The sequence below is a fragment of the Zootoca vivipara genome, chromosome 7 (assembly GCF_965207765.1).
Source record: "Zootoca vivipara chromosome 7, rZooViv2.hap1.1, whole genome shotgun sequence".
NCBI classification, from domain to species: Eukaryota; Metazoa; Chordata; class Lepidosauria; order Squamata; family Lacertidae; genus Zootoca; species Zootoca vivipara.
In genome coordinates, this window is record NC_142590.1 from 4,194,884 (window position 1) to 4,210,105 (window position 15,222).

The following is a 15,222-nucleotide window of genomic DNA, read 5'->3' on the forward strand; positions in this document are numbered from 1 at the left end:
TTGGGGGATGCTCCTTACAGGTGGATACTACTGCTCAGGAATGCTCAAGTGATTTGATATTTGTGAATTCCGATACAAACTGACCTGATACACCCAGAGGCATAGGAAGGGGGGGTCTGGGCATCATCCCTGAGGGGGTGACAAAATGGCACACCGCGAGGGACACTTACCGCGGGGCCTGTCCTGCAGCACGCCCGAGCCCCGCGTCTCTCCTGGGAGTGATGCTGTTGCTCAGGGCCCTGCGCTGCCTAAAATGGCAGCATGGGGCTTCTGTCCGCCAGGCGGATTCCGTGGGCAGCTTGCCGTGGTGCCCCCGAGCAGATTGCTGCAGCGCCCCCGTGGGTGGCTCCCCTCCCCTGTGGGTGGTTCACCCCCACCACCGCCTCTTCAGGTGCCGGAGCAGCTAGCTGCACCCCTGGATACATGTTCTTTGGATTTCAGACCTTCTCAGAATTTTTTTAATGCCAGAAAAAAAATACCCATATCAAAGTATATCTAAAATTGTGTATTTTGGGAGCTTTAGGGATAAGCCCCATGGAGGGGGGCGGCGGCAAAGTGGGGTGGAAGTGAAAGAAGACTATGTAGCATAAGAGGAAGCAGGCAAGGCAGCCTGGAGAGCAAGGAGCAGTGCTGAGAAGGAAGATTAAGGAGGCAGAGACAGAGGGAGGGAGCAGGGGAAGGGAAGTGGTGAGAAAAAGGGAAGAAGGTAGCAAAGGGCCTGCGACCCCCTAACTCCACTGTTGATAAAGGAAGAGAGCAAGGGGAAGGGAGACGATGAGGGCAGAGGGAAGCTGTGCATTTAGGCAGAAGTGTCCTTCGATGAGATACAATCATAGAATTGTAGGGTTGGAAGTGACAACAAGGGCCATCTAGTCTAACCCTCTGCAATGCAGGAATCTTTTGCCCAATGTGGGGCTCGAACTCACAGCCCTGAAATGAAGAGCCTCATGCTCTACTGACTCAGCTATAGAGATGTGGTACCCAAACTTTCCACTCCTTCCCAGGCCAGGGGATGTCTATGTTTCTGAGGACCCTTGTGGCTTTAGGCAGGATAACCTTGCCTGTGTACTTTGGTGCAGATTTTTATTACAAATAACTGATTAGTGTGGAAACAGGAGAGAGTGGACCGTGCCATGGACTGGAAATATCTCCAGCAAGGATGGAGGGATCAAATATGGTGTTCTTTTCTTTCCCTATTGAAAAACAACAACCAGATGTGTCTCATGTGATTACTAAATGGTGAGGAAATGGCACCCAATACATGCCTAGTTGCAAAGAGTTTCCCAGTTACTGCTAGACCATCTTGGCTCTTCCCCAACCCCTGTGATGGTTGCGTGGTATCTTTTCTCCCTGCAATCTTCCTCTCCACCAAGGCTAGCAAGTGGTTAATGGGGCATTTCTTCCACACTTGTCATTCTGCTCCCCACCCAAACTCCATGTTACAGAAGCGAGTGCTTCTGGCCATCCCCTTCCTCGGTGGATGAGCTGATGTGGAAAGAGTTTTCTCAACACGAAATTTTGGAAAGCGTTGCCCCTGAAAAATGTAGTTGCAAAAATCAGAATGCAAAGCCTAAATCACCCACCCCCACCCCTTTAAGAAGAGCGCCCAGCGGAGCCGACACAATCCATCATCTTTTCCAGACTGATAAACACATTTCTATGATAGATTTCTCTCTGCATGAGCTGTCTGGATGAGATCGCTGAAACCTAGGCTCTGTCTGCTCTGCTCGCATGTTGCGGATCCCTAAGGCAGCAAACTCTGCAGTGTCAAGGAGCCAGTTCTTATGGAGAAACCAAACCATGGAAGGACTGGAAAGGGGGGGGGGCATTAAATATTTAAAGAGTGCTCATCTCTTCCTTTGGACTAACATATTTTAAGGCCAGGTACTCAATCCTGTTTCCCATGGTATTCCACCATGTTGTTGTTATTGTTGTTTAGTCGTTTAGTCGTGTCCGACTCCTCGTGACCCTATGGACCATAGCACGCCAGGCACTCCTGTCTTCCACTGCCTCCCGCAGCTTGGTCAGACTCATGTTCGTAGCTTCGAGAACACTGTCCAACTGTCTCATCTTCTGTCATCCCCTTCTCCTAGTGCCCTCCATCTTTCCCAACATCAGGGTCTTTTCCAGGGAGTCTTCTCTTCTCATGAGGTGGCCAAAGTATTGGAGCCAAAGTATTCCGCCATATTGAGCCCTCTTAAATCCAGTTGTTTGTGGACTGCCCCCAAGAAAGTTCAGTAATCAGATTCTTCTTCCTTTGACTTCCCTTAGCATTGCTACAAATGCTTGACCTGGGCAGCACCCACCAAATTTGCTTCGTGTTTCATTTTGGTGAACTTCAATGACAGCTCAAAACTGCTTCTCTGTGTGTTCCAGCTGTCTCAAACCTGGGATTTGGCAACCAGACCCTAGGATGATACCAAGGCCTGGGGCCTCCCACAATATTTTTGCCCTGTCTTCCCAAGTGGCAGAAAAAGAGCTGATGGGTCTCTTTCCTTATTCTGTTTTGTGAAAAAGAAAGAAAGAAAAGCGAATCAGTTTGTTCTCTCTCTGCTGCCTGGTAAGGGCGAAAGGGGAAAGGAACAAATGAGTTTCCCCAAAAGCAAAGAATGGGGCAGCCATTCTTTTCCCCCTCTCCTCCTCTCCTCCTCCCCCCACCCCTTGCTTCTTACCAGACAGCAGCTAAGGGAGCAAACAGATCCCTTTTTCTGATTCTGCCCCAGCAATATTTCTATAGGTTGTCAAGCACACCCAACAACTTATAGAAAAAGCTTTTGGGAGGAATTAGAAAAAAGGGAATCGATCCATCAGTCTTTCTCTTCCTCAACATCTGCCTTGACAATATCTCTCCCCACCCCAATCAGTTGACAGTGACAAGAGTAGCAGTATCAGTATCTTCTTTTTCTATCTCTTTACGGACCAGGTGGTGCTGCTGTAGTTGGTGCAAAGCTCCAGACACTTGTGCCAGCCATCTTCATTGTGGAGGGTGGCTCTGGGCTCAGCTAAGGGTCCAGAGACTCTGGGCAATTAAAGCTGGTGAGTGACCAGTTAGCTGGACCTTCACTCTGATTGCAGCAGTCCACCTGCCTGCTCTGTGCGGCAGTTGCACTGCTGTTTGAGGCAGCCCAAGGATGGTGGGGCCTTTGTCTTGCACCCCAGCAACACCACTGACCAAACCCAAGTTCATTCCTCTCTGGGTGATGGTTGCCAGATATGGGTGCTGCTGCCCTGCTGCAGCGGGCCAGAAGATAGCATTGCTGCTTTTTGCTCATGACAGCAGACAGGTAACACAGGGTGACCAGTAGGCTCTCCTAGGAAGCCCCAGTCTCTGGCCCTGGCTCTGTAGTCAACTCTGCAGTCCCAAAGCTGCCCTCTTTGCCCTTGGGACTGGTTTTGCCTTTAGCTTTGTAGGTTCAGTGCAGTGTGGCAGAGGCTGGCGGGTAGGAATCCGAGGCCTGCATCAATAAATTGCGACCCAACAGCCATGTTTGTGCAGGGATTAAAACTGGATTGAAATAGGTTTGGTAAGCTCCTCCTGGGCAGCACTGACGGAGGAATGGGGGTGTGGAAGGAGCACTATTCCGGTAGGGTGCCATCGCAGCAGCCCCCCTGGTCACGCACTGTGTACCCCCGCATGCGCCGGGTGCCACACCCCCTCAGGTGGCATGCCCCACACCCCTGGGATGTGCACCACGCCCCCCCAGGGGGGGGGTGTCAGCCATGCCTCTGCCTGCTCTCCTTCCCCAGTAGCGGAGCATGCAGCTTTGCCAGGCTACTGTATGCAGATAGTTTGTTGCCATTGGTTGTGCTTGGTCATACAAGTTGCCTAGACCTGCTACCCGGTAAGTCATGGGCAGGACGGCGAAGTCTTCCTGCTGAGGCATGCTGCAAACCCCTGATCCTTAAACCCCTGCAGCATCCATGTTGCAAGCAGGCGCATCTATTACCTCAGTTAACACTTGATTTCTAAGTTTCCCAGTTAATTTAGGCGTTTCCGCAAACTCCATTAACTTAGTTTGCCAATCTTCCTCGGTGGGGACTTCTTCTTTCCAGTGTTGGGCTAGCAATATCCGAGCGGTTGTTGTTGCATACATGAACAAATTATTGTATTCTTTAGGTAGATCTATTCCTGTAATACCTAATAAGAAAGCTTCTGGTTTTTTAACAAAGGTTATTTTTAACTTTTTTAAAAATTCGTTATTATTATTATTATTTTTGATTTTAAAAACCTTTATTTCTCTCTTTTAAAAACATCACATAAGAAACCATCATACACAACATAAACACAAAATAACACAAAATAAACATAGAAAAAAACAAAAGCAAAATTACAAATTATATATACACAAATTTAAACACAAAATAGAATTGAAATGAAAAAGAAAACTAGTAAATAAAAATACAAAAACAAACACTAAAATTAAAAATACTTCTGATTGATGATACATCGTTTCTGTCCATTTCTAACTATTCCCTGTTTTCTTCATATTATCTTTTCCCACCCCTCACGGGTGGATCTTTTTCTCCTTACTATTAAATGATATTTAAATCAATTTAGACAAACTACCAATCTATTATTTATGCCTTCTTTCTTCAGGTGTTCCTCCACTAACTTCCACTCTTTTTGTATTCTCTGTTTTGGTGTGTTTCTTATGGCTGCTGTCATTTTATCTAAATTCATATACTCTACTAACTTAATTAACCAATCTTGAACAGTTGGCACCTCCGTTCCTTTCCATTTTTGAGCTATTACAATCCTTGCTGCAGCTCCTGCGTATAATATTATATTTCTCCTGTCCTTTGGTATATTCTCTGGCAGCATACTCAATAAGAATAGTTCTGGTTTTTCCCCAAATGTTATTTTTAAAATGCTTTTTAATTTCTCATAAATTTTATTCCAGAATTCTTGTATCTTTTTAAATTCATTATATATCATTTCCCCCCCCCCTTTTTTATAACCTTACATTGCCACCACATATGATAAAACACACCTTCTACTTCTTTACATTTCCAACACTTATTTCCCCATGTTTTATACATTGTTGCCAATTTAAAAAGGTAAAGGTACCCCTGACCGTTAGGTCCAGTCGCGGACGACTCTGGGGTTGTGGTGCTTATCTCGCTCTATAGGCCGAGGGAGCCAGCGTTTGTCTGCAGACAGCTTCCAGGTCATGTGGCCAGCATGACTAAACCGCTTCTGGTGAACCAGAGCAGCGCACGGAAATGCCGTTTACCTTCCCGCCGGAGCGGTACCTATTTATCTACTTGCACTTTGATGTGCTTTCGAATTGCTAGGTGGGCAGGAACTGGGACCAAACAATGGGAGCTCACCCCATCGCGGGGATTCGAACCGCCGACCTCCTGATCGGCAAGCCCTAGGCTCAGTTGTTTAGACCACAGCGCCACCTGCATCCCATACCCATCATTTTCATATAGTTCTCTTTAAGTAAGGTACAGGCCGTAAATTTTATATCATTCTTCCATAGTCTTTAAAAAACACTTGTAATGTGATAGACAATGTTTAAATTTGGAGGTAATTAGATATAAAGATTTTATTGACATGCATGAATGAAGATAATACAAAGGAACCAAGGGAAGGGGTAGAGGGAAGTCGGGGGATTCAAGTAATCCCATAATGTGGATTTAATATTGATTCTGTAAGGAGCTGTTATAAATGTTTTATTTTATGGGTTTTTTTTTAATGCAATGATTTTGGGGTTTTTTGGTGGAAATTAATAAAAATATTATACCCCTCAAAAATGTTAATGTACACTCCATGAAATAACAACATATTGTGAGTATGTAAAGATGAACATGGTGTTGAAAAGAGGCTAGTTGAGGTTTTCTTTTTTCTTTTCTTTTTCTTTATTCTTTATCGCTTTTTTCTTTTTTTCTTTTTTCTTTCTTATGTATATTTATGAATATGTGTTTTGATTAGTAAGATTTTGAATTTTATTCTATGTTCCTTTTGATGTGATGTTAAATAAAATAAAATAAAATAAAAAAAGGCTGGGTGAATCTGACCAGAACTGTTGTTCTGAGCCACGAGTGATGGGAGCAGTTTACACTGCCTCTTCCTGGCCTTCCCCAGTATCAACCATCCAATCCCAAGCTTTAGGATCAGTTGGGGAGGCCATGTTGGTGGTTGTCCCAAATGGTTGTGACCTATGCCATTGGCTTCTCAGAAGCAGTCCCTCATTTGAGGAATGCCCTCCCTAGTGAGTGTGGTGCGTCGATCTCTCTCGCTATTAACATTTAGAAGAAATTCATAGATGTTCCTGTTTACCCAGGCATTGGCTGGCTGAAAGTTGTGTCCCTTTCAACCCTGAAATTGTTAGTTTGAGAGCAAATAATTGCTTTTTAGAAAGTTGCTTTAAACTGTTTCTAGAAGTTTTAATTGCATAAGTATTGGTGTGTTTGCCTCCCTGCCTGGGCTCCTTGGGAGAAGGTGTGGTGTATATATCCAGTACTGTACATAACAATATTACAAGTTTTCTGCATTTTGGCTAGGCGGAGAATTCCCAGCTAGCTTCTTGTGAATCTATTCAAGATTGCTAGTACTTACCGTAGTTATTCTGTTATAATCATCAATTTCATAGCTGCCAAGTTTTCCCTTTTCTCGCGAGGAAGCCTATTCAGCATAAGGGAATTTCCCTTAAAAAAAAGGGATAACTTGGCAGCTAAGATCAATTTAGACCAGCATTTTATCATTCCTATAATTTGAAGATAATGAGTTAAGCCTAAAGGAGTCTAGCTTGTCTAAAGCTACCCGGCATGCTCATGGCAGAAGAGATGCTCCAAAATGTTATTTTGCAATGCACATTCTGGGTGTTTCTGTACCTCACAATTACGGTACCTATAGCAGCTTTAGCAAGTTAGACAGCTCACCCCCCCTGCCCCCCTTTTAAAGGAACAGGATTTGTGCATTTGGTACACATACCTTGTAGCTATGCTCCTGTAATCGTTTATGCAAATGACCTCTAAATGTTTTGGCCAGAGGTATAAGTGCTTTTGAGGATTAAACCTGCCTTTGTCAAATGGGGTCCCAGTTGTTCTTTGCAGTTGTGGCCGGCTTCCTAATAGACGAAGAAATGTTAACATACATGTTATTAGGTGCCTTTGAAAAAGAAAACGACGTAGCAAATCATAAACAATCACTTTTTGCTGTCAAAGTGGCTTTAATTCAAAGCTTCTTTTTCTTGCAGTGGCTTCCCTGCTGATCTTCTCCCGACATTGCTGAAAGCAGAAATATACATTTTTGTGAGCAAGGCAGCAGCTGATTGGGTTAATTTGGCCCAGAAGGTTCCCAGCCCTTGTTGGGTGGCAGTTAGCTGTTGTCCATCTGGATGCCAAGCTGCCCTTTCAGAACTGGACCCGTTTTGGGGAAGAAGTGATGGTGCATGATGGCACAACATGCGCAGCTTGTTGGGTTGGAAAGCGTTGCCTGGGCAGAAAGCCAACATCTGTGTCCTCAGTTCCCAACAAGTGGTTATCTTGAGAGCTGCAAAACCAGACCCTGGAAAATACCAGGGCAGTTTGAATCTCTCTCTGAAACTGCTGTCAATTTGCCACTAACATTGGCCCCCGGCTAATACTTCAGCTGTCCAGAAAATGTGGCATGATCATAAATGGCCCCCAAAATCATATTATCGTATCTGCTGATGTAACCATTAGCGTGATACCTCAACCGGCCATGCACTAAATTTGATTGGCCTCATCTGAGTACTAATGACAGAGCCAATGAAGTATAGAGGCTAAGTTTTGAGTTTGTATGTGGAGGATTCCAGTTCAGGCATCCATTCGGCTATTAGGCTTGCTGTGGGAGTGGGAGTGGGGAGCAGGGCAGTCACTGCTATTATAATCACTTTCAGTTGTTATTTCTAGTGTCTGACATGTACTCGGTGCATCAGAGTAAACCCAAATTCAGAAAAGTTCTCCCATGTGCTTATAATGCAGTGAGACACCAACAAAAAGGAGCAGGAGGGGGGAGGAAATCGGAGGGGGGGCAGAAAGGGACCAGGCAAAGAGGAATATGTCTGTGCTGAGTAAAGAATGAAAACAGAACAAAACCTGTACTAACCAAGAAAGATTATGATAACCAGGGAAAAGAGGAGGTTTAAAGAAGAAAGGTAGACATTTAAATATTAGGGACATAAGAGTATTTTCTTATAGCTCTGCTGCAGCCAAGGAGACAGTGAGAGCACAGCAAGCTAAAACTGGAGGAACAAAAGTTTTGTGAATACTATGAAATCCAAGTACAGGTGGCACAAAAATCCATGCAGACAATTATAAACTGTGCAAGCTTTTCTTTCATAATTGTATGATGTGATAACAGAAGACAGCGAGCAAATAATAAAGAGGAGCGACATGATTTTGAACAAGAATAAAGCCAGCCACCTAGAAGGGATAATTAACCATTCACAAGCAGAACTGAGATGGCAGCCTGGGAGATTGATCAGCAAAGTTTCTCTAGCCAGTAGGAGATGTGAACCAGCAGAGCCAAAGGCACACAGAACTTGTGTCTCCAGGAGGGATATTCTACAGACCCCCATGGCATGATGGTGTGCCAAGCAGGCACATGATCCTTTAAACAGCATCATTGCAGTGCCTGTGCTTGCACTGAGGAGTAGAGTCTCGCTGTTGGCAGTAGGAGAAACATCCGGGGGTGAGGCAAGGGTAGTGGTAAAGAGAGGAATGAGAGAAGCAAGAACTGCAAGGTCTGCATGTGAGCAAATGCAGGTATTGGCACTTGTGCTTGTGCTTTGCTTTGGCTGGGTGTGATGTGAGTTTCTAGGGAGAATCTAGCTCTCAGCTTAGCTTACAGATAGAGCCAGAAGCAGTTGGCTAATTTAATTTATTTATTTCAAAAGTTATCTTTTTTTACTCATTTGCTTGGAAACTAAACTATTCCAACTATATATATTTTTTAATTAGAACAGCTATTTTCAGTTTTTGTTATAAAAGTGAGCCTTCAAACAGGGGCTAAAACTCACAGATAGTTTACACTGCTCATATCTCACAAGGCCTGGGGCATGGCATCGAAAGCTGATAAACATGAGTGTTTGTCGGAAGCTTCAGGTTTTATTGTACCAACCCTTCCCGCCTATCGAAACGTTTCCTCTGCCCTGCTGGGACATCATACCGACTTTCAGAGATACTGGATGGCAGGATGCCTCGATGCCCAGGGGACTTGGAGAGAGGCTGCCACTCAAGAGCGCGTCTCTGAGACAGTGATAGATCCACTTTGCAGGGAGCACACAGGCTGTGTGGAGCACCCTGTGGCGTGCCATTAATTACCCCAGAGACCTTGACCGTCTCCATCCTTGATGTTCATCAATACAGTTTAGGGTACTCTTAGCTGACACTACTTTTGGAAATTACCCATCTCCTTTCCTAGAGCATCACATATGAGGCAAATGGTAAGGCAAAGGTTGTGCATTAGATGCTGTTTTCCACACCCAAATCCTTGGAACCTTCTTTCTTTCTTTCTTTCTTTCTTTCTTTCTTTCTTTCTTTCTTTCTTTCTTTCTTTCTTTCTTTCTTTCTTTCCAGTCCCTTCCCTTGCTAACTTGCGCACCATCTACTGGTTCAGGAGCAGACAGTTAGTTCACCACAGACAGTACAAAACTAGGCTACTTGTGGTCCACAGGATGAATGGGTGGTCTTACCTGAAACCCAGGAGAGGGGCACCAGGAGATCACTGCAATAACATAACAAGACAAGTCTGCTGGAGAATGGCAGTCAATGGCAGTTAATGACCACTAGCTCCGCCCTTCCCCCTCTGAGCCTTTCACTCTGGATCCCTCCCAAGCAGATGAAGGCTGGGTTGAGAGGGCAAGCTCCTTCTCTAGCAACATGCAGGACTCTCCTTGAGTGGGGTGTCAGAGGGGGAGGAGAGTCAGCAGAACTGGGACTGGCCTGCTGCTGGGTAGCACGGGCAACTTCTGACTCCTCTCTGTGTCTGTACAGTGTGAGCAAATAATAATAGCAGACATTAAAATACAATAATCTATTAAACATTAAAAGCTTCCCTAAACAGGGCTGCCTTCAGATGTCTCCTTAAAGTCTGGCACCCTTGATCGCTCAACCCCACTGCTTCTTGTACCTGCCAGCTCATCCCTTTCCTAGACGGCTGCTCAGTGTCCCACCGCCATGATCTTGAGTCTAAGCCATCATCTTCTGTGTCCTCCCCGAGTAGCTCTCGGGTGGGGGGCTTCCCCCACTCTTCCTCATCTGTCCCTGACATCCAGTTCAGATCAGAGGCTGTGCAAGTTCTCTCTCTAACCTTGTCTAGTTAAACAAAGGAAGGAAGAAATGTTAATTACATGCAGCTGCTTTTGCCATGATCCCCAGGCTCGTCTCCTGTTTTTATTCATGTAGCTCTGAGTGTTATCTCTGGGTCTATACTGTCACGGTGACTTGATTTTCATCTCTCCTTTCCTTTGGCATTTTAGTAGGTTCACCAAGGAGTCCTGTTAGCAAGACTACCCTGACCCTCATCAGCATCACCAGCTGCGTCCTTGGCCTGGTCTGCTCCTCCCACGTCAACTGCCCGCTTGTGGTCAAGATAACATTGCACGTTCCGGAGCACCTCATTGCTGATGGTGAGCCAGCACTCTGTCACCCTGTTTCACTTCCTTCTGGATAAGTAAAAGGACCCCTGGATGGTTAGGTCCTGTCAAAGGCAACTATGGGATGTGGCGCTCATTTCGCTTTCAGGCTGAGGGAGCTGGCATTTGCCCATAGACAGCTTTCCTGGTCATGTGGCTAACATAACTAAACTGCTTCTGGTGCAACAGAACACCATGACAGAAACCAGAGCGCACGGAAACGCCATTTACGTTCCTGACGGCGAAACCAATTTATCTACTTGTTCTGGTATGCTATTCATAGCTGCCAAGTCTCGCGTTTTCCCTGGGAAACCCCCGTGTTTCCAGCTGTCCCCAGCCAAAAAAACAGATTTTTTTTGTTTTTCCCCGGTTTATTCTGGCACGACGGCCATTTTGGAACTGGGCGGAGCATGCTCAGAAGTGACTTTTGGTGCGGCAGCCATTTTGGAACTGGGCACAACAGCAGCAAAAGTCACTTCTGAGCATGCTCCGCCCAGTTCCAAAATGGCTATCGCGCTACTTCCGGTATGCTAATTTCGGTCCGGTCCCTTATTTTTCAGAGAGGAACTTGGCAGGTATGATGCTATTGAACTGCTAGGTTGGCAGGAACTGGGACAGAGCAACGGGAGCTCACCCCATTGCGCGGTGATACTTACGATAAGTTTCATAAACTGTGTATGCATGGGCCTTGATGATATCCCATTGACTAAGTTGGCCTACTTGAAACCTGGTATTTCTGTGTCAGCATGCAGAAGCCATTGAAACTCCACCCTGAGCATTTCACTACTAACTTCTAACCCAATAACTTCTGCTGCAAAATCTATTGGCTCTCTATGCCCTCCCATCAGGGCCAGGCTAATCATTACAATTAGCCAGTATACCACCATAGTGCCAGAACCAGACTGGGGTATTCCAGTGTGGTAATTACAAATAATAAAGATTCAGACATGTTTGCACAGGAACATATGTGGCCAAGGTCCTGTTGAGACTTTCAGGCTGTGAATGGAGACCTCTTTGCTATCATCGCTGCCTTAATAAAGTAAATAAGGCAAGCGGGAAGGGTAGTCCGAGGGCCATATGAACATAAGGAGCCCCATGTGGTCTGACATTCTGTTCACATCGTGGCCAGCTAGGTGCCTTTTGGAAGCCTGCAAGCAGGATGTGAGCACAACAACACTCTCCGTAGTTGTGAAACCCAGGAACCGGCATTCAGAGGCCTCCTGTCTCCTGACTTGAGGTAAGTACATAGCATCCTTGGTACACGTCAGCAAAAATACAGCTACCTTGCCCTGGTGCACGTGGATGAAGACATTGCTGCATGCCAGGACCCACAGGGGAACTTCAGGGAAATTAATCTGATCATTTGAGATTATTTGTGGAATGCACTCGGAGGGTCCATATAGCCTTAAAGCAAAGAGGATGTTCCCCTACCATACTCTTAACAGTTGTTGTGTTCCAGGAAAGGAGAGCTGTTAATAGTAGCAGCAGGAACACAACCAGTGTGACAGTTTTGATATCTGCTATTTAGATACCTAGATGTCAATTGGTGCTTGTCCAATTTGATGCTTGTGTCCTTCAACCCCCCTTGGCGTTGCTGTGGGATGACAAGGGTAGAGGAGAATAAATTTGTGCCCCAGCAATATGTTAGAAACTCTGTTGGGCAAAGTCCCTCCCTTCCTGTACAGTCATACCTTGGGTTGCGATCGCTGCGGGTTGCGCGTTTTCAGGTTACGGACGCGCTGAACCTGGAAGTACCGGAACGGATTACTTCCGGGTTTCGGCGCTTGTGCATGGCAGAAGTGCTGAATCGCATCATGCATGTGTGCAGACGTAGCCCTTTGGGTTGCAAACATGCCTCCTGCATGGATCACGTTTGCAGCAGAGGTTCCACTGTAGTGCCACCATTTTCTGAGCCAGGGCATGGACTAGCAAGGCATGACCATTAGGCAGAACCCTTAAGGGTTGGGTGGAGCTTCAAGGCCAATGGGTGGCCTTGGGCAATTCACTGTTTCCCAGCCTAAGCTATCTCACAGGGTATTGCATACCCATTGAACACAAGCGTCAATTCCTCAGGAGGGCGAGGTTTAAATAAAATATGTATATTCCTACATATATGCTTACATGCATGTATACACACACGTGTTGATCTCATTAGAAGTTCTTAGATCAGGGTAGTCAACCTTTTTATACCTACCGCCCACTAATGCATCTTTCTTGATGGTAAAATTTCCTTACCGCCCACCAGCGCTCGATGGAAGGAGGAGTCAGCTTGTGCGTAGAACGCCCACCGCCCACCTAGAATCCTGAAATGCCCACTAGTGGGTGGTAGGGACCAGGCTGACAATCCCTGTTCTTAGATGATAAACTCTGCATCTCGGCAGGACCCAGCAGCAACTGACTTTACAGCATTATTGTAAGGATTACTGAGATACTATAAGCGAAACTTTGAATGCTTCAAACAGCTGTATAAAATGCTGGGTATTCTAATGTGGGAGCTGAGCACCGAGGAGAATTTGCCTCTGATGCCCTCTGTGTGTAGCACAGCCCTCATTGTGGGCCAGGATTTGAGAAAAGGTAGCTTGTTCAGTATAAGCAGAAGGACAGGAACAGCCCAGATTGCTTTTGTGCTGAGAAAATGCAGCTTGTTGGTCATAGACCCCCATATTTTAAATGCTGGTTCCAGCTTCCCAGCCTGTAGGAACAAATGTTCTCCCTGAAAATACTGAACTGGGTGCTTGCACCTTTGCCAAGCCTAGGCCCCCTCACCTTCTGCTGACAGATGGCTAGAGTGGAAAAAAGGCATGGCAACACATGCCACACATAAGTAAGCTTATAAATGAACAGCCGAAAAGGGGTTTAGCTTAGGAACCCAGCACCAACGCGACAGTAGTCGGTGATGCAGTAACGGAGGTGTCAGGACCGCCTCGGGGCCATACTGTTGTGGGTGTATCTCACATAACTGAAGGTTCATCCGATGCAAAAGAAACCAGTCCCTTCCCATATGACACTGGATTTTTGGTAGAATGTTAGGTTAGAACCCTTTCCCCAGGCTAGCTACTTTTCAATGCGTTGCTGGGAGTTCTTGCTGAGAAACACACCCAGTCATGTCAGCCCCACCTGCAGTCTGAAGTGGAATGGTCTGTAGATAAAAGGAGCAGGACCAATGTGGGAGAGGGCAGCTTTCAAAGAGCAGTGATCTGGCTGGCTGGAGGCTGCCCAGAGAAGCACAACAGGCAGGTAGCAACCAGTGGAGTGATCAGATTTATAGAAGCTGGCTTGTGAGAAGAAAATCGTCAGTGGGAGAGTTGGGACATGAATGGTGTCACAGTGGCCGGAGCGGACTACTTCAGAGTAACGACGCTACGCAGCTCTGCATTTTATTCTTTTATTGGTGCTGCGTATTTACAGTGCTTAAGTCATTGCTATTTACACGGAGTGATGTGGTCAGTCGGTTTCAGAACCTCCTAATGGCTTTTGGCGCGTCTTTCTCCAACACAAAAGCTTTGGCAGACCCATCCTCTTTCCCCTCCTCTTTCTGCGTAATTCCGGAGTTGGGGGGATGGGTCTCCCGCCCTTATTCGCCCCTTCCTGTCCCACCTGGGACCCTGGCTCCTCTACCCTGCCTGAGCCTCGGACACGACTTCCTGCTTCCCCACTGGAATCGGAACTCTCTCTGCTTCCCCCTGTGCTCGGGGATTGGCTTGAACTCAGGAGGGGAGGGACTTCGCGATATCCCCTGTCCCTCACATCCACCCCCCTCCCAAGCTCTCCTTCACCCCTCCCCAGGTCCCCCCCAGGTGTCGGTGACGACTGGAAGCCTAAGAACTCAGTGCTTTCCGAGCCCGTTGGTGTGAACACCTCCCCCCAGTCCTGCAAGCCCCCCCCCTTCCGCCTGGGAGGACGGGAATCCCAAAAAGTCTGTGGCGTCAGAGCTGGTGGGGGTAAAAATGTTCTGCCAATCTGCTCCTTCCTCTGACTGGGTGGATCTCGGTGACACCCATACCTCATCCTCTGGTTCCTCAAACTCCGCTTCCCAGCGCCATGGTGAACTGCTCTCCCGTGCTTCCTCCCCCTCCCCCTCCCTTTCCATGTGCCAGGGCTTGGGTCTATGGGGAAAGAGGGCGTGAAATTCTTCTACCAGGAATTCCTCCTGTATCTGAGTGGCTGGGACCCATTCATTCTGGGACGGTGGAGCATCCTCCCATGCCATGAGGTACTCCAGTCCCCCCACCCCCCACCTTGAATCCAGGATGGCTGTGGCCTCATTGAGTTGCTCCCTGCCTTCCCTCTCCCCCCCTCCCTCAGGGGTTTGTTCGCTGTCTCGGAGCCTGCTGCTTTCCCTGTACGGCGACAGCAGCGATCTATGAAACACTGGGTGCACCCTCATGTCCTCTGGCAGTGCCAGCCTGTATGCCACCGGGTTGACCTGTTGCGTGACCGTGAAGGGGCCCAACCTTCTGGGCGCCAGCTTTTTGCATCGCCCTCTGATGGGAAGGCCCTCCGAGGACAACCAAACTTTGTCCCCCACCCTAATGACCTCCCCCGGTCGCCTGTGGCGATCTGCCCCCCTCTTGTACGCTTCCTTGGCTCTCTCCAAGTGTTCTCTGAGCTG

The 15,222-nt window shown here is 47.0% G+C and overlaps 1 protein-coding gene across 2 annotated transcripts in view; it reads left to right on the top strand.

The window, feature by feature from the left end:
- Nucleotides 1-15,222, top strand: part of ASTN1 (astrotactin 1) — a 207,507-nt gene that overhangs the window by 93,624 nt on the left and 98,661 nt on the right. For both annotated transcript variants that reach the window (XM_035123692.3, XM_088673677.1), the window contains exon 6: nt 10,455-10,604. In XM_035123692.3, the coding sequence (XP_034979583.3) occupies nt 10,455-10,604 (150 nt within the window). The remainder of the gene's footprint in view (nt 1-10,454; nt 10,605-15,222) is intronic.